The sequence below is a fragment of the Punica granatum genome, chromosome 6, assembly GCF_007655135.1.
Source record: "Punica granatum isolate Tunisia-2019 chromosome 6, ASM765513v2, whole genome shotgun sequence".
Classification (NCBI taxonomy): Eukaryota; Viridiplantae; Streptophyta; class Magnoliopsida; order Myrtales; family Lythraceae; genus Punica; species Punica granatum.
Window position 1 is genome coordinate 15,590,605 of NC_045132.1, and position 24,479 is coordinate 15,615,083.

The 24,479-nt window shown below is 39.4% G+C and overlaps 2 protein-coding genes and 2 pseudogenes across 2 annotated transcripts; 2 read left to right on the plus strand and 2 right to left on the minus strand.

Annotated features, from left to right (window-relative positions):
- Positions 1–10,401: 10,401 nt before the first annotated feature.
- LOC116212191 lies at positions 10,402–11,796 on the plus strand (annotated as a pseudogene).
- A 201-nt stretch (positions 11,797–11,997) lies between these two features.
- On the plus strand, positions 11,998–14,341 carry LOC116212192 (annotated as a pseudogene).
- Positions 14,342–16,897: 2,556 nt separating this feature from the next.
- On the minus strand, positions 16,898–17,573 carry LOC116212193 (sugar transport protein 4-like). Its single transcript, XM_031546761.1, has one exon. The coding sequence runs from the start codon at positions 17,571–17,573 to the stop codon at positions 17,064–17,066; it is 510 nt and encodes a 169-aa protein (XP_031402621.1). The 3' UTR covers positions 16,898–17,063.
- Positions 17,506–18,355, minus strand: LOC116211699 (sugar transport protein 10-like). The gene has a single exon (XM_031546179.1). It carries the CDS (start codon positions 18,275–18,277, stop codon positions 17,603–17,605), a length of 675 nt encoding a protein of 224 aa, XP_031402039.1. The 5' UTR covers positions 18,278–18,355; the 3' UTR covers positions 17,506–17,602.
- Between the last annotated feature and the right edge of the window lie 6,124 nt (positions 18,356–24,479).

Consider the following 24,479-nt stretch of genomic DNA (forward strand, 5'->3'; position numbering starts at 1 on the left):
CTCTTTTGTCGTCTCACGTGCAACTGATGAACCTAAAAGCCGTTCGGAAGGTCATAGATGTACATAACCAATTATAGGTGAACCTGAGTCGTATTGTCTTATCTAATGCGTAAATGCATTACATTAGTTATATGTATGCTTATGCATTGAGATGAAGTCTAGAGGCCACATTCAATTGGTATGGTGTGCATTTGTTTCCGATAAAGTCAGCTCAGGATTCGGAATTCTAAATTACACTGGAAATCAACAGGGAATTAGAGGTCGGGTCAGTCAAATTATCATTTATGTATCCGATCTCAATGAGATCTGAATGTACCTTCTTCGCGTCAAGTCATCTTTGCTCATCACTGTAGTCGCTGACTGTTCCCTGCAAGAGGGCCAGTTACGCTGGAGATACCATGCAGGAGCATTATACGCTTCAAGTCATGTTTGCTCGTCAGTGTAGTCACCGACTGTTCGCCGCAAGAGCTCCGGGGACCCTGAAGGTACCATGCAGGAGCATTATACTCTTTCATGGACATCCTGGTTTCCAACCTGTTCATATCAATTAGTAATAAAGAAGTTGGTTATTTGTACTATTTATTTATTCGCCGTCATCGTGATCGTAGGTTGTAAGAAAATGGATATATAACTTTCTAACCTTTGTTTCAGTGCGAATCCCAGTGTCCGGAAGTCTAATTGGGCCATAACTAATCCAGTCGAGCTAGGTCGGCTTATTAAGTGGTAAAAGTTCTCACAGCGTGAATTTTCTGCATTCACAAGGACTCGAACCCAAAAACTTGTTTAAGCAGAACAAACGCCGAACCGTTTGAATCAATCCACGTTAGTTTATAATCTTTCTTGTACATAAAGTGTGATTCTGATATTTTATCTAAAAATAGAAGGGTATTTTTTAGAATATAAAAGTAGAAAAACATCAAAATGAGTTTCACAAATTTTTTTCTTTTTGGGTATATAGTACAGATTCATATTCATTAGTTTGTACTTATTGTATTATTAGTGTATTTTCTATTCCTGTTGTAGTTATCGTGTTTTTAAGGTTCATTCCATGTTTTGTACTATATTTCTATTTTTTTATTTTGCATTCATTATTTCTATATTAATTAATAATATTAATTTATAATAATCTTGAGCTTTATGCAATCTAACTCTCTCTTGATCTTACTCGTGGGAAAAGCTCCCTTTTAGTCCGACCAAATTGACTCCCTTTTTTGTCGAGCAAGGCAATTTCCTTTTGTTGATTTTGACCGTATTATTAGGGTATACAGAAAAAAACCATCTCAACAACTAAATCTAATTTTATTTTCATGTACGAAATAAATGAATCAAAGAACATATTCCAGTGCTTCTGAACTTAACTAAGAAGGTGGCATTTTCACAAAAGTACAAGAAAATCTTCTATATCTGAATTATATATATATATATATATCTGTGTGTGTTTATATATTTGAAGCAAATCGCACATGGCGTGATGTATTTGGCAAACTGCATTATGTGTGAGTGTACTTGACTGTATTTGCCAAGGTGATCATAAACATGTGAATAGCACAAAACGTTAGTACTTACAACACAATTAATTCAATTAAGTTCCATTTTATCTCAGGTTAACAGATCAAGGTCCTTTTTGACCATTCTAGTCTTCGACTAGTCATAATCTTGATTTTCTCCTAGCAACTGTAGGACCGGAGGACCCGTCCTATCTGCACCACGAATCGAACCTTCAAACTTTTATTGTCACCTATGCATGTTAGAAGAATACTGTTCATCTTTCTCTGCTTGGAAAATAAGTTAGCAGATAACTTGGATATTCTTGTGCAACTTGGAACACAAATCATGATCTCCGAAACTTCAATTTTTTTCACAGGTCGTACTAAACTTCTCGAAAGTCTCTGAACTCGATTTCCCAAACTATGGATTCCCATATAAGAAGTAAAAAATATCTGTTAGAATATCCATTCATGAGCCATAATCAAACCCTTTTCTTCTCTATTCAAATGGTCCCTACATTACCGTAACAAGCCGCCCTTTCCCCCAAGAAATGACATCAATTGCGATTTGACTCTTTTGCCCCTCTGCTTCCTCTGCCTCTCCACATATACATGTACCTCCCCTTCATTGCCAACTGCTCTTCCCCAACGAATTACTCAGTTAGTTAAGCTCTGCATCTTCTCTTCAATGGAGACCTGGTTCTTGATAATCGTTACCCTCTGCGTTGCCGCCCTAATCAAGGCAGTCCTTGGCCTCTTCTCCGCCTCCTCAGGCCCCAATCTTCAACCATTGAAGTACAACTTTCACTCACTGAAGAATAATGAATCTTGTCATAGAATGAAAAGAGACGCTCCAAGACATCCGTTATATGCTGAATCATCTCCTTTGCTCTACTAGAATCATCACAAATTCCCCGACAACAATACTTCAGAAACCTCAATTTATACAGAGAATCCAACACCACAACTATCAATACCATCATATTTGTTCGATCCACATAGTATTTGTCAAATTTCTCCCTCATTTTTCTAGCCATAGATCAAAGACAGGGATTGAAATCTCTTGCACACTTAGTCAAAGTTGAAAGCATGCTAATAATTTCAAGGAAGTAACTATTAGACGTTACATAAAGACTCCCAAACATTTTCTTGGTAGCTTCATGGAAGTTTCCCAATAATAAAAACAACATAGATGCATTATCCCAATCTTCACTATTTGGAACTCCACCATCAAGTTCATTGATAAAAACAACATCATCATCTTCAAGTTTAATAAAGGCCTGTCTGAACTTAAGTGCAGTCTCTAACATCAGATAAGCAGAATTCCACTGAGTTGAGATATCAAGACAAACATAACCCTTATTCCCTCCTCAACAATACAACGCTGAAACAACTGAGCTCTAGCAGGAGAGCTTCTCACATAGTTCACTGCAGCTCGAATTCGATTAATAGAATCACAAATCTCAGTCAACCCATCTTTCACAATCAAATTCAAAATGTGAGTTGCACACCTCATATGAAAAAACTTTCTATCTAAGACAAGAACATTTTTCCGCTTGTCTTTCAAATAATTAGCAGCAACATCATTGGAGTTAGTATTATCCACTATAATAGAGGAAATACAATTTCTAATACCCCACTCATTGATGCATTTCTCAACCATCTTACAAATCTCCTTACCCTTATGGTTAGACATAACAACAAAGTTAATAACTCTTTTGTACAACTTCCAATCATCATCAATAAAATGAGTAGTGAGGCACAAGTAACTCAAATTCTGAATGGAAGTCCAAATATTCGTAGTGAGAGCAATCGTTGATTTTAGAGATTTTAGCTTATCTTTTAAGCTTATTTTCTCACAAACATAGAGCTTCATGCAATCCCTAGCAACTGTAAACCTCAAAACATGCTTAAACAAAGGTTGCAATGCTGTCACAAAACCCCTAAAGCCTTCTTTCTCTACAATAGAAAATGGTTGTTAATCAACAATAACCATTCGAGCTAACATGTGGCTACAATAATCTTCATCATATTTCCAAGTGGTGATTGATTTGACACTTACTCCATCTACTCCAGATTGAGAAAATGATCATATCGATTTTTACTTTTTATCAAGATTTTGAGGATAATTGGAGCAAGTTTTCAAATACTTTCACATTGATGAAGTATCCCAATCAACACAATAAGCAAGAGGTGAATTGCAGTAATTACAAATAGAAACATCCTTTCCATTTTTCTCATCTTTGCCCTCATGAAAATGATCCCAAACCTTGGACCTTGATTTCTTAGAGCCCACTTTGGTCGATGATACCCCCCACATGCAGACTCACTATCACGGGGGTCTTGTAAGTCGAATTTTCCATCTACAATAAATATTTAAGCTTATAATCATATCAATCATCAATTAATTAGCAATCCCAATAGGTAGGAATTGGGAAGTACCGACTGTCTAACTCAATCAAATAGCAAGGAAGAATTATGCTTTGAATTGAAATTCTGAAGTGGCCCCCAGCAGAAGGGCAAATCTTCTAGAAGGGTGAAATACTCCTGCTACAAAAAAATAAAAAGAACTCTCTGCCATATTGACATCATGTACTAATAATTGCCCCTTTTGATTTGTTGAATTCCTGGATATTTTTCCATATATATGGCAAATATATTTTGGCTTCAAAGAGTCAACAAACCAATTGATTGAGTATGATATTTGTGAATCATTGGCTGCTTTTCTGCTACCAAGAGACTTGGTAGCAGTAAACAAGGATCTACATTGATAACCATAAGGAATTCACACTTAACATGCATTATATGTATTAACACGCTTAATTCAACATAGTAATACATACAAATATATTCTAGTAATTATTTTCAAGCATTGAAAATGTAATGCAAGATCAATCTGATGAGCTGAAACTAGTGTCAAATAAATGGGAATAATAGAGCTTGTGAATAACACAGCAGATTAGTAAATCCATGACAAATCTTGCCGGAAGGGAATCAATCTGTCTGCACTTTGAAATTTACTTCCTCTAGATCAGTGCAAAGCAGACTGCTTGATCCAATTCGTTATGCCAAAACTTGCGTAAATGAAACAAATGCACATGCTCATGACTATGAATTGACCAAGACAAACAACGGCCATGGGATTAGGACCTAACAAATGGAGTTGATTAATTCAAGTAACGGATTACTGATCTTCAGCTGCATAAGAGCTTTAACAAGATGTAAGAACTTGTGAGACGCATGGATTCGTACCAGAGGATGGCCAGAGGAGGCATTGCCGGGGAAGAGAGCGCGTAGAGCGAAGTGACCGCCGACTACTGGGGTTTTGGAGAAGAGGAAGAGAAAAGGAAACCCTCGCGCGGTGCCTTAGAGAACTTGAAGGAGAGTCGGAGACGGAGGGGACTGGGCAACCTCTGGAGAGTCGGAGTCAAGAGTTATAGTCTGAGCAGATTAGTTTTACGAAGTCTGAGACACAAGGAGTTCAACTTTACTTTTTTTTTTAATTAAGTATCATCCGGTTCCGAGTACCAGTTCCGGTTCTGGCTTTGGATACCCTGTAGGTAGGAGCCAGAACCGGAATCAGAATCGAAATCGGTTTTTACCGGTTCCTTATTTTAATGCTTGGACCCTACCTTAACGGGTAGGTTCCGACGGGTTCCGGGTATACCTGGTATCCGTGTACACTCCTAGTTTTATGTGCTGAACCACAATCTTGAGACCATATTCCTACCCTTAATCAGGGCTCGCACCGAGGCCAAGTTTGGATTACCATATACAAACATTGAATTAATCATCAGTGCTTGGAAGCAAGTATTTCTTTTGTGTGGATTCGAATTTCGTCTCATCGGGCCCCTCATGCGTACTACCGATCGCACCGCTTGGGAGTGTCCACATTCCCGAGGACGCGTGACGGACATGCGTGAGAAAGAGTCGTCACTACCTATTTACGATCCGAAGATCGATGGCCGGTAAGTTGCCCAGGTCTAAGGGTATGTGATACATCTATTTTGCTAAGGCAATGGTAATGCAAAACCGGAGATTTTGGTTTCGGGGATTCTGTTAAGTGCGGGCCTGAATCCCGCACGCCCTGTCTGTACTCTGTTTGCCTAGGGCTTGCCATTTTAGTTATTTACCGCGTGATTTAAGTTGCACTCTCCTTACCCGTTTTGACACCGTAGATTCGATGAAACGATCGATTCTGGTTAAGAACCTGAAAGAGGAGTAGGCCCGCACATCGAGGAATCGGTTCACTATCCTCTCACTACGGTTCATCGAACCATGATGGTCGGTTACCCGCACGAACCGAAACTGCGAGGCATTGAGTCTACTCATTCTCGGGTTAGTAGATCGATTCGAATGGTTCAACACTTGGATCGTTCACTCACTGATCAAGATCCTTACAATGAATGAATAAATATAAAAATAAGATATTCTTACAATGTGCCCTCAAATAAATACAAAATTACAGTATATGGACCTCGATCGACTAGCGTTAGGACAAATATTCTACTCTGGTTCACCGTGAGATTTGAATAACTGAGAAATAAATTAAGGCAACACGAGCTCAGAGAGTTGGGGATTGGGTCCAATCGGAATCGACGGATAGCAAGAGGATCGATTGAACCTCGAGATGGCTATGGGACCGGTCGAGTTCCCGAGCGATTGTCTAATCACGATTCACGCACCCGATCCGAGTTGTCTTTCGCATAGACATTACTCGGAGCAAGATGGTGACTCGGGACTAGACTCCATTCCGCACTCGGATTGTGCGCGCTCGATGTTTATGGAGGCGTTAGACCTCGTGATCGATAGTTAGGGCGTTGGACCCCATGCAAGACGTATCCTATGGGCTCGGGCTTGAACCGCGATAAAACAATAGAAAATAGACAAAAACAGATACAAGCAGACAAGTTGTGTATTGAACATCGTGTTTACGGGATTAACCAATTATGGATCGGGGTTTCTTGACATAGAATTTCCTAACCTAAATAGACAAAAGGGCGTGCTTGCATGCAGTGCTAATTTGACTAAGAGTATGTCGGTGTATTTTTATACGGCTTTAACAGACTATGACAGAGGCATGTTTTGGCTCGAAACTTGGAACCTAGGGTCCCGCCTAACAATTTTCTAATGCTCGATTAAGTCGGGTGAATTGTTAGTCAAATCTTGTGTTTTATGACAGATGAACCAGATCTAACTACCCGAATATACTCTAGGATGACAAAAACACTTTGATCGAGTGAAGAGAGCTATGTGGATGAACCCTGCGTCTGAACAGACTGCTCGTCTTCACTCATGACTTGAAGTGTTTCGCCCAACCTACCGCTTAGGGGTGTCGACAATCACAAATCGATAGTCATGCCCTTGAAACAGAAAAATGTGCAATGTGCTTATGAAAAATTAAGATCACGTGGCATATACTTATCGAAATTCAATAGCCGGTGTCGACCGATCCCTTAGGCTTATCGGGGTCGTGACGACCCCGAAAAAACTGAGAAAATGGTCGCTTCGCCCGGGCGTGGTCTAAAGAGAACTCGTGCACTCCAACTTGAGCCGCCTAAAATCGGGCCCAAACTCAAGTCAAGATACCCGAGTGCTCCCTAGATGCCCTTGCTATGTATGTCACGTGTCGCGGTGCTTTTTTTAAAGTTGTGAGTTTAAAAAAGGGCATACCCAACAATTTATTGATCGCCAATGTGATTATAGGTTAATGGCCGATTTATGTAATTTTTTAAGAGCCTAGTGGATTACTTAGTCGAATGAAACGTCCCATTTCCCTTTATGTGGAATTATTACGATGATTATGGTGGAATGCCTTAGATGTAGTGGGTTAACGGAAACGATTTGTGACACGAGAACTAAAATTGGTCCTCGAAGGCCAAGAACACCCGGTCAATGGTGACCGATACGCTCTTGGACCCACGTGGGCCCGATATAGCTACTGACACCCAAACCCATGCAAATTACTTAAAACTAACACGTTTAACATGTGATTTCAGTGTATATTAACGAAGGAATGGAAAATCCAATTGCACACAATTTGAGAATCGACTTTGAGTCGAGGTAAAGAGGTTGCCCTTGACCTGAGATAGGTCAAGGAGCTCTCAGCCATTTCCCTTTGAGGATGGCCGAGAACCCACTTGACCTATCCCAGGTCTTGTGCGGTCTCTTTGTCTTGATTTTAATCGTTTCCCGCATGCATCAAATATCAAATATGATAATAACAAACATTTACACAATCGGTGTCGCCATGCTCTCGGGAAAACACGTAAAAACATGCAAGCTAGCACGAATGTGATATTTAATGGAATCGATAAAATGACACCGACTCATGAAATGAAAAAATGTAAAAACACGTGAAAACAACTAATTTTGGAGAGGAGGAGGCCACCCTTAGCTCAAGAAGGCCAAAGAGGGTCTCGGCCACCTCTCTTGGAGAGGAAGTCGAAAGGCCTCCTTGGTCTTCCCGAGTCGGGCCTTCTAAACTCGGATTTCAGCCTCTTCCCTTCATGCTCACATACAACATGCTATTACACGTTATTACATGATCAAAATAATAAACTAAGAGTAACTTAAATGAAACATGCAAGAAAGTCGGTTGGGGACCACCTTATCATCCCATAAGCCTAAAACTACAAGACCTAACTTCTCTAATTCGTAAGAAGGTTATACCTAGCCTCGGGAGGAGGGAGAGAGTTGCTAGAAGTCGGGTGGCTGGGCAAGGGTGTCGAGTGACCAGACTGGAACTCCATATACTCAAGTGAGGGAAATGGCACCCGGGAGAAACTAGGTTGAACCAGGCGCTTTGGGGTGACTTCTCCAAATTGGCACGGGGGATTTTGGTTCCCAAGGGGCTCCTGAGCATGGAAATAGGTGGCTCGTAGCGTGCGGTTACCTGTGCTAACCCGAAATTGCATAAAAAGACCAGTGAAGATTGAAGAAACTCGAGAAAGAAAAGAGAGAAAAGAGGCGGTTGTGCAAGGTGGAGTGGCTCTCGGGCCGTGACGTCATTGTCACGGGGAGAGTGAGGGTCTTGGATGACCCTTCAAGGGATGATGGCTCGACCCTCCTAAGTCGTGGAAGGGAGTAGAAGCCAAGAAAATCGGGAAACCTCCTAGGAGCTCGTTTCTATTCAGCTTTGGAACGAGTGGCTGGGGACTCCAAATGAAGAAATGGATGTCGGAAATGGACTCGGGAGGTCGAATATGTGTGAGGTGTGTAGTTTGTTTGGGGCTTGGGTGAAGATGGATGGGTGGTCGCCGGAGAACGGTGTTTTTCCAACAATAATGGTTTTCCTCCGCTCTCTCTTTTGCTGCCCTTTCCTTGGACGAATTCCTCTGTTCTCTTCTTCTTCTCCTTTCGTTCCCTCTGTTTTCAAACTTGCTGAATGGATCTATGAATGAATGAGGGTGACGGACAAGAGAGGAAAGAATGGTTTTTTATTTATTTATCGGAAAGTAGTGCAAAAACAGGGAAAATCTTAATAAGCTTCCTCTTTCTCTTCCCCAGCTGAATTTGGCCGAATTCCTGGCCTCTTTCTTTTGTATTTTCGCCTGAATCTTGAATGTGTAGTGAATGGAGGAATGTAAACTTAGAAGGAAGTGCAAGACCGGAAAGTCGTTAATGTAGTCTTTCTTCCTTTCTTTTTTCTTTCTGCAGCTGCCCCTCTTTTCCTTCAATGCTGGCCGAATTCATCCTCTCCCCTTGCTGAAATCAATGTGACATGAAAGAGCGAGCTTGGAAGGATTTTTAGATTGGCAAGTATTGAATGGAATTGAAGGCCATTTAAAAACCGATCAAAGAATATTGAATGGGGAAGATTCGGCCATGTCTTGCTAAAATGAATGAGGGAGTTTGAATGGTGGAGCAAGCTTGGAAGGATCCTTAGAATGGCAAGTGAGTGAATGTGAATTGAAGGCCATTGAAGACCGGTTAAAGAGAAAAGGAATCGGCCATGTAGAAAAGACAGCAAAGGGAAAGAATGTCTTGAAAGGAAAAGAGTAGGATTAGAAAGGGGGTTCGAAAAATGGAAGAATGAAAGCAAAGTTGGAAGAAAAATTAAATGGAGATTAAAGGGAAAGAGAGATTTCGGCCAAGAAGAGAAAATAGGAGGTAAAGTGACCAAATGTAGAACAAAATGGGAAGAAGGGGACTTAGATGTGAGTTGATGGAGAATATGGATAGAAATGCGGTAGATTTGGAAAGAATGGAATTAATTTGCAAATAAAATAAAGAATGAGACCAGTTTGTGAATAATAAAAGAATAGGGGCTAGTTTGTAAATAATTAAAAGGGGATGGTTGGTAAACAATAAAAGAATGGGCTAGTTTGCCAATAATAAGAGAAAAAGGACTAGATTACAAATAAAAAAGAAAGAGGACTAGATTGTAAATAATAAAGAATGATACTAGTTTGCAAATAAAATAAAAGAATGGAGAAGTGGCCGTGGGTTCCGTATGGATTCAAGAGATATTGCACATTCAAATTTTATAACTCAAAAGACAAGGAATTGTTGGTGTGTGCAGGAGGGCGATCCCAACGAGCCTAATATTGGTTTATCTCGCTTTTGGACATGACTTGATGCACCGGGAGCTTGGAAGCCAATTTTACCCAATTCGGGTGATCGGAGCAAAATTAATTGTTTGTCTTGATATGTTCTGTCATCCTTCTGTAAACTCTCTGGGAGGCCCTGGGACCTTTCTCTATCATTATGCCCCTTGAGTCGCCTAGTTGGCCCTGTCGATCTTACCATGAATAGTAAACCGACTTTGTCTGGTCATCTTATGTTGAAGCTCTAATTATGGCATGGTTGGTTATTAAGACTCTTTGCAGAAGTCAATGGACCAAAACGAGGTGCTGACATCTTTCTATCGAATCTTAATAGCGATAAATATATCAATAAAATGATGTCTGTAATGGCCGATACCCGCAAGAAAGTCTTTTCTGCCATGTATATATCGGTCTGTAACTTTATTGCACGTGGATGGCACGTTCCGGCCTTTGCAGACCAGTAATCATTTCCTTATAGCCCAATCATAGCCGTTCTTGCTATTTCTTGACATTCTTTTGTCTTGATGTTAAAAATTTATGAACAGGGGCAAAGAGCAAGGAGGAAAATATTGACAGCAATGCCAAGCATGTCGTTTGCTATGTCGACACATTACTCAACCTGGAATTGCCTAAGGAGGGCAAGCAGAAACTCACCAAGGCCGAAATTGTTGGCCTGTGCTTGGAAATCTTCACTGCTGATACTAACACAACCTTCACTGCCCTGCGATGGATCATGGCCAGCATAGTCAAGCACCCGATAGTCCAGGTGACCCTCTACAATGAGATTAGAGCTGCAATCGGCCCCGAAGCCAACACCGCGGAGGAGGAAGACCTGCAGAAACTGCCATACCTGAGGGCTATGATTCTGGAGGGGTTGAGGCGACACCCTCCCAGTCACATGTTGCTGCCCCATTGACGTAGCGTACACGCGAAGAACTTGTTATAGATTCGTTGATTCCGCATAATACGGGACCTACGACCTTCAGTTCCATATTGATTCTTCGAATTTCTAGGAAATCGGCATCCAATTCGAATAAAATTCGATTAAGGGGCGAAAGAGCACGGTAACTCCGAAACTTTATTAGATGATAAAAAAACTGTCTTTTAACTCTAGGGCTTACAACATTTAAATAAGGTTAAACGAAATTACAACGAAATAAATAAACTTCCTAAAATTTGCAAAAAAGACCAAAATAACATAAAATTACCCGTTTGAGGCCCTAAATAAAAGAATTTGGCCAAAATCACATCTAGTTACTCTCTGGAGGCCGTTTCTCTCGATATAAGGTCGTCAGAACTTGTTTTTCTTGAGACATCGATTTGCCACGTCTTCTACCGCATCACCCATTCAGTGACTGAGGACATCGAGCTGGGCGGCTTCCTGATTCCCAAGAGAGAGACTATCAACTTCATGATAGCAGACATAGGGCGGGACTCGGCCATGTGGGAGCATCCCATGGCCTTCAGGCTGGAGAGGTTCCTAAGCAATGGCCAAGGGAGTGGAGGAGGGACCGACTCCGAGGTGTTTTGACATAACGGGGACCAAGGAGATTAAAATGATGACGTTCGGGGTAGGGAGTATGATGTGCCATGGTTTTACCCTGGCCCTACTACATTTGGAGTATTTCATGGCCAATATAGTGTGTGCATTCGAGTGGAAGGCCGTGGCCGGAGAGGAGATCAATTTGTCTGAGAAGCAAGAGTTCATCGTTGTCATGAAGAATCCATTGCAAACCACCGTAACTCCGAGGTCGAAGTGAACAAGGAAGAAGTATTCTGTTTTAATTGATGAACTATTAGCATTAGTTTTCATTCTTTTTTTCTCTTTTAGGATCGAAACTCGGAAGTAGCTGTTTAGGATTTTAGTTTGGTGTAAAAAGTAAATGGATTTTGGTTAAAGTGATGGTTTGGACCTGGAATCCATATTTGTAGAGAATATCGTTTGTACTTCTACTTCTTGCATGTTGTATCCACGACATCCCTTCTTATATAATCCCCTTCGCCCCTTTCTACTCCTCTGCTGACTTTGCAAATAACTAATGGAATAATCAATTAATGTGAGCACCTAACCCATGAAGATTTGTCTCTGATCACTCCCTTTGCCCACCAGGCGCTCGTTCAAAGGGCTGCCACTTTTGCCGACCGGCCTCTGCCCTACTACCTAACAAGGGTCCTAAGTTGCCACCAGCACACCATCAACTCTGCTTACTATGGTCCAACGTGGCGGTTGCTTCGCTGCAATCTAACTTCCGAGATTCTCCTTCCCTCCCCTGTCAGGTCTTGCTCCCAGGCCCGGAGGTAGGACCTGGATATTCTTTTGGAACAACTGACAGCAGTAGGAGCGGCTGCAGCAGTCCGTGCAGTGGACCATTTCAAGTATGCGATGTTCTGCTTACTAGTGCTTATGCGCTTTGGTGACCGCCTCAGGGAGCAGCAGATCAGGGAGGTCGAGGTAGTCTCAGATGGGGCAAATCCATAACCTGAGGCGGTTTACATTTATTAGTTTCTGGTTGACTGTCGGGAAGGTTCTGTTCCTACGATGGTGGGAAGGTTTCACGAGCTCCACCGCAATCAGGAGAATGTATTCCTGCCCCTAATAAGGGCTCATCTTGAGATCAGGTACGGATTGTTCTGAAGTGTCTTAAGACCTAACCAGCTGTTTGTTTGCAAAAGTCTTTAGGGTGTCCCGGATGTCCGCACTATTGTTGTCAAAAACTCAATTTAAAATCTTTTTTTTTTAACTTTCATGACGAGTCAATTTGTCATAGAAATTAAACGTTGAGAATTCCCGATAAAATTATGACTAAATTAAGCAAAAACAATGGAAAATCAAATATACGAGTATATAATTTAACTAATTTAATTATTTATATTTTTCACTCCCACGTGTAATTAACTATATATGCAAAGGGAGCAGAGGTTAAATGGGAAGAGTTATGTTTACCAAAAAATGAGGGTGTGTTGGGAGTAAATGACATCCAGTAGTGGAATAAAGTTTGTTCACTGAAGAATCTGTGGTTATTATTAATCTCCTAGATCATATCAATTCCTATCCTTAATTCTCTCCAATATTTCCTTCCATGGGATCGTAATTGCGTTAAATATATATATCAATAGAAATGATGTCCTTAATGGCCAGTACGTGCAAGAAAATCTTTTCTGTCCGTATCAGTCTGTAACTTTATTGCACATAGATGATACCTGATACCGTTACTTATCGCCCGTTACAGACCAGTAATCGATTCTTTATAGCAGTCATACCCGTTCTTGCCATTTCTTGACATTCTTGTGTCTTGATGTTGAAAATTTATGAACTGGGGCAAGAGCAGGTGGGACAATACTGACAACAATGCTAAGCACGTCGTTGCTACTTCGAAACATTACTCAACCTGGATCTGCTGCAGGAGGGCAAGCGGAAGCTCCCTGAAGCCGAAATTGTGGGCCTGTGCTCGGAGTTCCTCAATGCTGGTACTGACACGACCTCCACTGCATGCCCTGTGGTGGATCATCGCTAACATAGTCAAGCACCTGACAGCCCAAGAGACCCTTTACAGTGAGATTAGAGCTGCAATTGGGCCCGAAGTGGAAACTGTGAAGCAGGAGGACCTGCAGAAGCTGCTGTACCTGAAGGCTATGATTCTGGAGAGGCTGAGGCAGCACCCTCCCGGCCACATTTTGGTACCCCATTCAGTGATTGAGGACACTGAGCTCGATGGCTTCCTGGTTCCCAAGAGAGGGACGATCAACTTCATTATAGCAGACATAGGGTGGGACCCACCCGTGTGGGAGGATCCCATGGACTTCAAGCCGGAGAGGTTCCTGAGCAATGGCCAGGGGAGTGGGAGAGGCCGAATTCGAGGTGTTCGACATAACCGGGACCAGGGAGATTAAAATGATACCGTTCGGGGCAGGGAGGAGGATGTGCCCCGGTTTTACCCTGGTCCTACTACATTTGGAGTATTTTGTGGAGAATTCGGTGTGGGTGTTCGAGTGGAAAGCCGTGGCAGGAGACGAGATCGACTTGTCTGAGAAGCAAGAGTTCACCGTTGTCATGAAGAATCCATTGCAAACCATTGCAAGTCCGAGGTTGAAGTGAACAAGGAAGAAGTACTCTGGCTTAGTTGCTGGATTATTAGCATTAGTTTTCAAATTTTCTTTTCTTTTCTTTTTGATCTTTTAGGATCAGAACTGAAAAGTAGTTTTTAGCTTTTGTTTTGTTTTGTTTTTTTTTGGGTAAGAAATAAATAGATTTTGTTAATCAGCACTTGCCTTTGGTTTCTGCAGAGAATGTTACTCTTCCTACTGGACAACTACCGTAAAGAATGAGTTAGCTGGTTTGGTTATTGAATCCATTGTGGGACGACATTGTTAATCACAGATATCGTTATGATCATGAGGGGAGAAATGAACCCGTATGTTATTGACCTGCACAAACTCTCTTCGCAAAATCTGGGTGAGGGAGAGGGGAGAGAGATAATTTGTTATGGATTTGTTGTTGCGAATTTATCGTATTCATTTTTTTCTTTTTTTTAGTGTGAATCCTGGTATCCGGCCAATTTGACTTCAATTAATCCAATTGAGTTGGGCTGGCCCACTAATCATATTAATTTCTACTCTACTTTCCCGTGGTTTGTCATGAGAAGTTGTGATTAATTATATACATATTTTTCAACCTAATTGAGCTTCATCTCATGATATCATTGTCTTCTTCTTCTTCTTCTTGTTACTTTCTCTCTCAAAAGATACAATCCCCAGCTCCATGAACAACTCCTGGTTTCAATCTTTGCACTTGCCGACACCAATCTGCAGAATCTACGTACACATCGTGCATGAACTGCATGCATACACGAAAAAGATATGTATCTCCACCACATTACGGTACAGTTTTTGACGTAGAAGTTAGTTTTTCTTGCACAAGAAGAATAATATGAAGATATAATGGGTCTATTAATCAGTATTAGTACAAGATCTGTATGATCAGACAAGTATTCTATTATATATAAGAAGTTCAAAGAATGGTTAGTAGCTATTTGTTCTGTTAAAGATAAGGGGAAACGATCACCTCAAACACTGCCGCAAAATATATGACGCAACGTACACGTGAGTAATCTATCACAGATCCGTTGATTCGCGCACAAATATCGAAACTACGATCTTCTATCACCTATTGATTCTACGAATACCAGGAATAGGCATCAAACTCGAAAACAAATCCGAGATTAGGAGAAAAAGCACAGTAGCAACACAACTTTATTGATAAATCCGAATTAACTGTTTTAGCTCTAGGGCTTACAAAACTTAAATAGGGATTAAGAATACCTAAATTGCACGAAAAGAAATAAACTTTCCTAAAATTGTAAAAACACCCAAATAACGATAAAATGCCCGTTTGAGAGGCCCTAAACGAGGGAATTTGCCTTAAATATAAAAAAATCACAGCAAAACAGTGTGTTTTGCTCCGGAGGCCGTTTCCTTTGAGATAGAGTTATTTTTCTCCAAGTACCGATTTGCCGTTTCCTCTACCGCATCAATATATATGTTGCTTATCGGGGAAAATTTCATATAAATTTATGAACTTTTATCTTTATCTCAAATCTATCTCAAAGTACTTTTCTAAACACGAAAACACATATTTCATTTTTGTTTCATATCTATCATACTATTATATTTTCAGATTTTTACCTGATGTGGCATTGCCACATCCACCAACTATTAAAAAATCATAAGAGTACTAAGAAATATTAAAAGATACAGAAAAAACTTTGTGAATATGGTTTCTCCTCTATGTGAATGAGTGCTTTTCGAGCGAGGCGTTAAGCTCTTTTATTCGATTTGATGTTTGTCCCATCTTCCACTGTTTGGGTTGGCTTTCATTGAATTGGGCCTTCGTGCCTGTTCGCCTAATCTAGGCCTGTGCGGCTAGTTTTATTTTGGGCCTGGGAGCCTGTGATATATTTTGCAGACTAGATTTGGTGTGTCTCTGATCCGATTTAAATAATAGGGAGCAAAGCTTACAGGTGAAAAATAAAAAATTAAGATTATAAATTGTTGAAGCTGGTAGCTCACTAGGATCGGAGTTGGGGGCCTCACCGGCGACCCCCAAACCCTGACTCGAGGTCATCGACACCTTTTGAGGGTGCTGGCAACCTCATGTCACGGGTGTGGGCCCCCCACCCCACCTCTGCAAATGCTCTTGAGAATTGGATCTCAATCTCGAGCCTAATTGCCGAGGTGTGGGCCTCGCTAATGGGCCCCACCCTCCTTTGTGAGGTTATTGACATCTTCTGTGGTCATCGGAAACCTCATCCTAAACGGTGGCGCCACCAGTGAGGCCCCCCACCAAGTGAGCTACCAGTTCTAGCTTTGTCTACTTCTTTATTTCTTTAGTTTTTGTTTAAATTTTTAATATTTTTGTTTTTTGACGTTATGACATTGCCACATCAGCTAAAAGATGACAATACATATGCCATATTAGCTAAAAATAAAATTGTGTGACAGATCTAAACAAAAGTGAAAGTTTGTGTTTTATGGTTAAAAATTATAGTTCGTGAAAGATCTGAGAAAAATATGGAAATTCATGATTTTGTGTGAAATATACCCTTATCTAATAAAGTTTTTCTCATGGGGATGGATGTGTGTTCAAATCAGCCTGGTACATTCCATTAATTCGGTTGACAAAATATCATCCACTGGGATCAGACTGTTGTTATCTTTCCTTTGCAGTCAACTTAGACGACGTTGGTTGATATATTATCTGTCGTTCTGAATATTGATCATTGGGAGGTCTAGTCTGGAATGGTCTATCAATTTAAACTAGGCATAATAACCATGACAGGACAGGACAGGTCTCAACTATGTAGCTGAAGCAAAACTTTTTTGTGGCAATTGCACATATATGGGCACTCTCAGTCTCTGGAAACAAGGTGGAACGCACTAGGTATTGCCAAAAATTGATGAGGAAGTTTACGATCGCGGTCATATATGGTTGCAGCTCCAGTCGAGTTTACGATAAGCAATCCTTGTCAAGTCAAGCGGTGTACTTGTCCCCAGTGGCCTCTTCATCGGGGATGTATTTACCCCAGAACCAATGCGCCTTCATAAGCCTGTTCATCTCTTCAATTGGGACATTCTTTGTCTCGGGCAAGAAGAAGAACACGAAGATGGTCATGAGGATCACGAAGCCGCCAAAGAAAAAGAAGAGACCAAATTTCATGTGGCAGAGCATGGAAAGGAAGCCCTGAGCAATGATGAAGGTGAACAACATGTTTACGGACACGTTAATGGCCTGACCAGGCGATCGGACTTCTAGTGGGCAGATCTCACTGGGTACCAACCACCCTAACGGGCCCCATGACCACGAAAAGGCTGCTACGTAAGCGCAGATTAGGAACACTAGGAAGTTGGCCTCACCCTTACTGAAGGACCCTTCGCCTGTCAATCCGAACTTGGAGCCGATCATGACTCCTACAGCAATCTGCAATGACAATAATGAACAACTAACAGACTGTCCATCGTCTTTTATCTTTTCTATCACCATTTATAGGTGGGAAGGAAGGAAGGATACAATCAATGATGTCCAGCGGATACCTGGCAAATGATCATCTGAACGCCGCCTTCAATGAAGAGAGCTTTCCTCCCGAACTTATCAACCGTAGCAACGGAAACAAAAGTCCCAAGAACAATAACGACGCCAGTTATAGCTGCAGACATGAGGGATGCTTTGTCTCCGAAGCCCAAAGTCTTGAAGAGAACGGGAGCATAGAACATGATGACGTTGATGCCAGTGATTTGCTGGAAGAATGGGATGAGAGAGCAGATGACGAGTTGGGGTCTGTATCTTGGGAGGAACATGTTCCTCCACGGTTGTTGGACCTTCTTGGCAGCTTCGCTTGCTGCAATTAGGTCCCCAAACTCCGCATCAACCTCTTCGGAGCCACGGATCTTTTGCAACATGCGCTTGGCCTCCTCATGGTGGCCTCGCTCAATGATGGAATTGGGAGTGTCCGGAAGGAAGATAGATCCGATGGTCATGAACAGGGCAGGGACCCCTGCAAGAGCCAAGGAAATTCTCCAACCCCATCCACCCTTGATCTCTGCAGTTCCGTAGTTGACGAAATTCGCGACAAGAATGCCGATTGTGATGGCGACTTGGAACCCGATATTGAGTGCTCCTCTGAATTTTGCTGGGGCCATTTCGGACAGGTAGACTGGAACAGACTGCAAGTTGCATGCATTGAACATAAGTGATTAATGTCGGTTGAGATAATATTCATTAATATAATTGACACATTACTTCAATTCATATTGATGGTCTGTATATATACCTGATTGGCAAATCCTACACCAACACCAAGCAATATGCGGCCGACGATGAGCACTATGATGTTCATGGCAATGCCGTTGAGGATAGCTCCGATGAGAAAGGATAAGCCTCCCAAGAACATGGACACCTTGCGGCCGAAGACACGGGTTATCTCAGAGGCAAAGAAGGAAGCAACCAGTGCGGCGAGGTAGAGGGAGGATGTGAACAACGTCAACAAATGGTTATCATATTTGCAGTACTGATTTTTGTCTCGCGCTGACCCGTCTGTTGTTCTATGGTACACTGCCGGGAAGAACTTCATCAAGAAGTCGTCCATGGACGTCACTCCACCTGCAAATTTTTGATCAAATTGATCATGCGAATTCAAATTCAATCAGTGACAAGTCATGCTTGTTAATTAATAACTTTTTTACTTCATCCGGAATTTTTCTTTGGTCCACGTGAAAAAGCATATATAATAATAAATCGACTGACCTGAAATACCAATATCGTAGCCGAACAGGAGACCTCCCATGGCAGCCACGATGCAAGTAATGACGACGAAGGCAGTGAGACCCCCATTGTAGTTCCCAACATGGCCTTGCGCAACGAAACCACCTCCCGCCATATTTATATATATTGGTTTCTTAGATTAGTTAAAATTGGATCAATGCTAGCTATACCTCTGCGAACAACGAGCTAGCTAGTGAGACTGCTAGCTAGCTGTGTTTAGACGTCGATCCTCTTTGAAGTTGGATCGATGTCGAGGATGGTTTTCTGATCGAACAGAAAAGTAAACCTGAAAGTTGTGAAACACAGAGCTATGAGCAAGATTGAAGGAAGGATGATTGACTTGAGGTCCTAACAATTCAGCAATTATATTTATAGACACAATAAAGGGGAGATTCAGTACTTATCAGAAAAAAGATCAGGCTGCTATTTTTAGGTTTGTGGGAAGGATTGTAGCCATTAACTAATCGCCCAAGAAAAAAAAAAAGAAAAGCCATTGACTAGAATGATCTGGGTGGATCTTGCTAGCTAGCTAGGTTTAGAATAGGAATTTGGATTTGGATAAATATAAATATATATATATATATATATATGTACACATATATGTATGCTATCTCCGTTGAAACCTGCTGGCACTTATCTAATATGGTTTCTTAATTTAGTCCAGACAGACATCTCATCTGTTCATTCATCTGTAAATGGAACGAATATTGGGTAAAAGACACCTTCCGCTATGAATTTGCCCACTAACATTTAGTTTGTCTCACTTTGTCAATTCATTTTTTCAAGAAATGTGTCAGTTTAGTCACTAACATTATTGTCCAGTATCAATTTGACCATTCATAGTTTGTATCACTTAAGTTGTTAATATTTGCAAAGGTGTATAAATTTGAACATTAAACTTAACACATTTAAATTCCTATGCAAATTGTTTAACAAACCGTCCAAATATTATACTTTTTGTCATTAATTTTTCTTAAAGTTTCATTAAATTGAATAAAAAAAAAGTGGGATAAATTAACGGAGAGACAATTGATGTGCATTCCTACTAGCTAACAAGTTCGGAGAGTACCCTATTCGAGGCATACTAGAATCGAAATCTAGTGAGACCGTCGATAACCTCAATCAGGCTGGTGCTAGACAGTTTTGAGTCACCATTGGCCAAATCTACCGTGTTCTCTCTTCATTTATGAAGAGATAAAGGGAAGAGAGAAGAGGGTGATCGGGGACTGAGATGAACCTGGTGGTAGAGGATGCGAAGCCACCACCATTGTCATAAGCAAAGCTGTATTTCTCCTTTTTCTCTTTTCATTTTCAATAACATTTTTTTAAAAAAATTATGAATTTTCAGAAATATTCTATTTTAACTATTGAGTTTTTCATTATTTTATGAATAATTTTTATACAAATGAAAATTTACAAGTGATAAGGACTAAATTGACACACTTTTAAAAATGTTAACTGTTACTGTGGTACAAACTAAACATGAATGTCTAAAATTATATTAGATGGATTCATTAGTGGCCAAACTAATACTATTTTGGAAAAGTTAATGGGCAAACTGACAATAAAGGTTAGTGATTAGCGTGATATTTGATACAGAAATGTTAGCGGGCAAAAGTGTTTTTTTTCCCCCAGAATCTTATTGACATTCCAAACAACTAACTTTCCTTTATATGATCCAAGTCTTTTGAAGATATATTTAAATTAAGAAATTATTTTAATAAAAAAATACTAACTAAAATAATATATAGTAGAGTACGAATGGGAGTGAATATTTAGATTAAAAGTCGATTATATTACAATACAGTAAAAAAAATAAATGGAACCAACATCAAATTATTATAATTCAATATATTTGAAAAATAAATAGAACATACTCTTTCCGAAATTATTTTGGAGGATCAAAATGGCAGAGCAAGAAAAATAACAACAAGCGTGAACTGAAAAGGAAGAAATGTTAAAAGGATATAAATATAAGGGAAAAATATATGTCATAGCACAACCTTTTGCTTTTGTCTTAATTTTATCACAACTTTTTAAAATTACACTATATAACACATCGTTTATGGTGTAGTATCAATGATAGCACGACCTTTTGCTTTCGTGTCAATTTATCATAACCTTTTAAATTTATACTATCTAGTACATCGTTTAGGGTGTAGTGTCAATCGTAACATGATTTCAAATTTTACGTGAAAATTAAATGGAAGATTGATGTGGTGCACCAGTGGATGAATAATGTGCCCAAACTCTTGTCACATGTGAAATATTCTGACCCGCCCTGTGCCATTTTACCCACCGACTCCCTTATCATCAATACCTGAATCTCATTCCCGCCTCTTCACACATCTCTCGCCTCGCTACAGCCCCAAATTTCTCTTCAGTTAAGTGCTTTGCCCTTTCTCATCCCTCTTGACCCACGAGCTTGTCAGTCTCTCTGTTTTCACATCTCCCTCTATTGTTCTCATAGAAAAAAAAAAGAATTAGGGTTTGCATTTCATTTGATAAGTATGAGCTTCCATTCTTTCGAACAATTTTTCATCTCTTGTTCACTATATGAATCGCAATAAGTTCAATATGTGATTCTTTTTTTCATTCTATTGATGGTGTGGTTGTTTTCAGAAAGAGGAAATCTGTATGTGAAGATGCGGGACTGAAATTCAAGTATTGATGGTGAGGGAGTCGGGTGGGTAAAAGGGCAGTGGGCGGGTTGAATTATGAGTTATTTCACATGTGATAAGAGTCTAGGGCCACTATTCATCCACATGTGCCTAACATCAGTCTTCCGTTTAATTTTTATGGAAAATTTAACGTCAGATCATATTTGACACTATATCCTAAACGATGTGTTATGTATTGTAATTTTAAAAGGTTGTGATAAAATTGATACAAAAGTAAAATATTGTGCTATATAGTGTTATTTTAAAAAGTTGTGATAAAATTGACATAAAAACAAAATGTTATGCTATGATATATACTTTTCCCTAAATATAAAATAGATTCTTTTGAAAAACTATATATGACCTATTTAGATTTAATTTTCTATTTTACCCTTGCGACGAGGTTTGTGTAATGTTTTCAAGAGTTGCTGGACAAATGTTATGTTATTTCAAGATAACTGGATATACGTTGGCTTGTTGAAAGTATTTGAAAAGAAAAATCTTTCAACAATGTTCTAAAACATACATATCTATAATATGCTAAAATAATTACAATATACCTTTTTTGCAACATAAATAGCGTATGTTCTATTTCGAAATTAACTTTCCAGAAGTTGCATTTATAATCAAACTTATTAGTGAGATAAAAGTGAAAGATTATATAAGTTTTAAGAAATATAAACAAAAGCTAAAGAATCTTTTTAACTAAAAATGACACGTGTCCTTAAGAGGTTTGTGTGGACCTCTTTTGATTTATTATCATTATAGGGTAACATAAGCATATTGCGCGTATAATTTTAAAATGAATTTATAAGAAATTCATCTATTTGCTAGTTTTCGACATTAATCTCGTCATTACAATGTATTATATTCCTTTATTTTCAAAACTTTTAACCTCGATCAAATAAATGGGATTCTTCACAAAAAAATTATATTAAAATTGTTAGAACTTTTAATAAATCTAAAGGTACCTACGGTTTGTGATAAAAAAAAAGGATAATGCACCAGCCGATTGTTTTTTTTTTTTTGTGGGGGAGAGAAGAGGGAGAGTGGATGGTTATTTGGGTAGATATTTTTTGGAAATTACAATCATGACCTAAATCTATTAGTGTTTAAATAATATAATAAAATGACATGGATAAATGAAAATTAAAAGTTAGACCAATAAGTTTCTTCTCCTTTTATAGAAGTATAGATTGGTAACTATAATATAATCAATTACATATTATATATATATAATTGTGGAGCTCATCATAATGTTTCTCCACATTTACATTCCTAAAATGCCCTTCAAATTTTAGAAAGCATGCATTTGTATATCCGTACTTGTGTCACTCAATTGTAATCCTTTAAGATTAAGTCATTTACACCAACTGTCTCATTCAAATCAAATTTTTCATCAATAAATTATTTCTTCAAATATAAAAATAAAACAAAAATATATTTATTCTATATGAATACAAAATTATAATTCATAACTACTATTATCTAAACCTATATTTCTATTTGTACTATATATAAAAGTGTGACTACTTTTTAAAGTGTTTTTCGACCTTTACTTTCTAAAAACTCCCTTTAAACTTTGATTAACATTCATTTATATCCTTTCAAGTGTCTTTTCAACTGCAATCTTTCAAAATATAACTGTATGTACTTTTTCATGTATGTTAAGCCTTCAACACCAATCGCCACATTCTAAAATAAATTTAATAATTAATTATTCCCTATCAAGAAATATAACAGAAAAAAAATTAAAATGTCAAATGCTTGTTGTGTTTGCATATATTTCATTTTGAAAAATATCCTAGTACTTCTAATCTTGTCCATCCCCATTAGACCCTTAAGAATAAAATCGGTAGCTTTCATATTTAATCTAAGCCTAGACTCTATCCACCTTTTCAATCTATAATTGAGTGTGCTATTAGTAATAACTTGAAGATTAAGTTAGAAAATCTATATCTATTATAAAAAAATGTGAAGCTCATTGAACTTTTTCCACGCAGCACTGTCAATTGCGCCCTTTCAGTCTCCTAGTTCATTTCCCAATTTTCTTCTTGCACCCCTTTGCTTCTAATATTGTTATGAACCATGGAACAATTAAAAGTGGCAAAGAACAGGGCATCAAAAGAAACATTACTATCCTTTCACATCTATTCACTGCAAAAATATTGGTCACTCCCCATTTTATGTGTTAACAAAGTCATTAATTTTTATACATGCTTTTATAAATACCAGTGGTTTTCATTACTGATATAGAGACGCTTCGGGCCACTGCTCTTGGGACCCAAAGACCACCTTATAATCAATCCTACAGACACCTTCTGAGTTATAAGGGATACATTATAACCTTTGCGCGACAGTCTCTTCCTTTTCACCCTAGAAAAACTCCATTTAAAATATGCATGTTGGATGAAAATCCATCATTTATATTGTGGGACCCAATATGTATTTTTTTCAAATATGTATACATACCCATATACATACATATACTTATATATCAGTGCAAACCCGAATTTCGTCTCGTCGGGGCACGCATGCGCGAGCCTAAATGCAACGCGGCTTGGGAGTGTCCACCTTCCCGGGGACGCGCGATGGACGCACGTGAGAAGGAGTCGCCACTTGCCATTTTACAACCCGAAAGTCGAGGGCCGGCAAGTTACCCAGGTCTAGGGGTACGGGGTACACCTAAAATGCTAAGGCAATGGTCTGTATGGAGCCGAAAATTCCGAATTCGAGGGTTCTATTACGTGTGAGCCTATATCCCACACGCCCTCTCGGTACTCTACCTTGTCTAGGCTTGCCATTTTAATTTAATTACCGCTTAATTAAGTTTCGCTCATCTTATGCATTTTGACACCATAAATTCGAAGAAACACTATAACCGTCCACTCTCCGACCGGGATTTTACATGAATATATGTATAATATAAAACCATACATTGTTCTCTCAAATAAATAAAAGACAAGCT

Excerpts from the sequence above, each read along its gene's own strand:
- LOC116212193 (XM_031546761.1), bottom strand. The coding sequence starts at position 17,573 with ATGGTGATAGAAAAGATAAAAGACGATGGACAGTCTGTTAGTTGTTCA.
- LOC116211699 (XM_031546179.1), bottom strand. The coding sequence starts at position 18,277 with ATGTTCAATGCATGCAACTTGCAGTCTGTTCCAGTCTACCTGTCCGAA.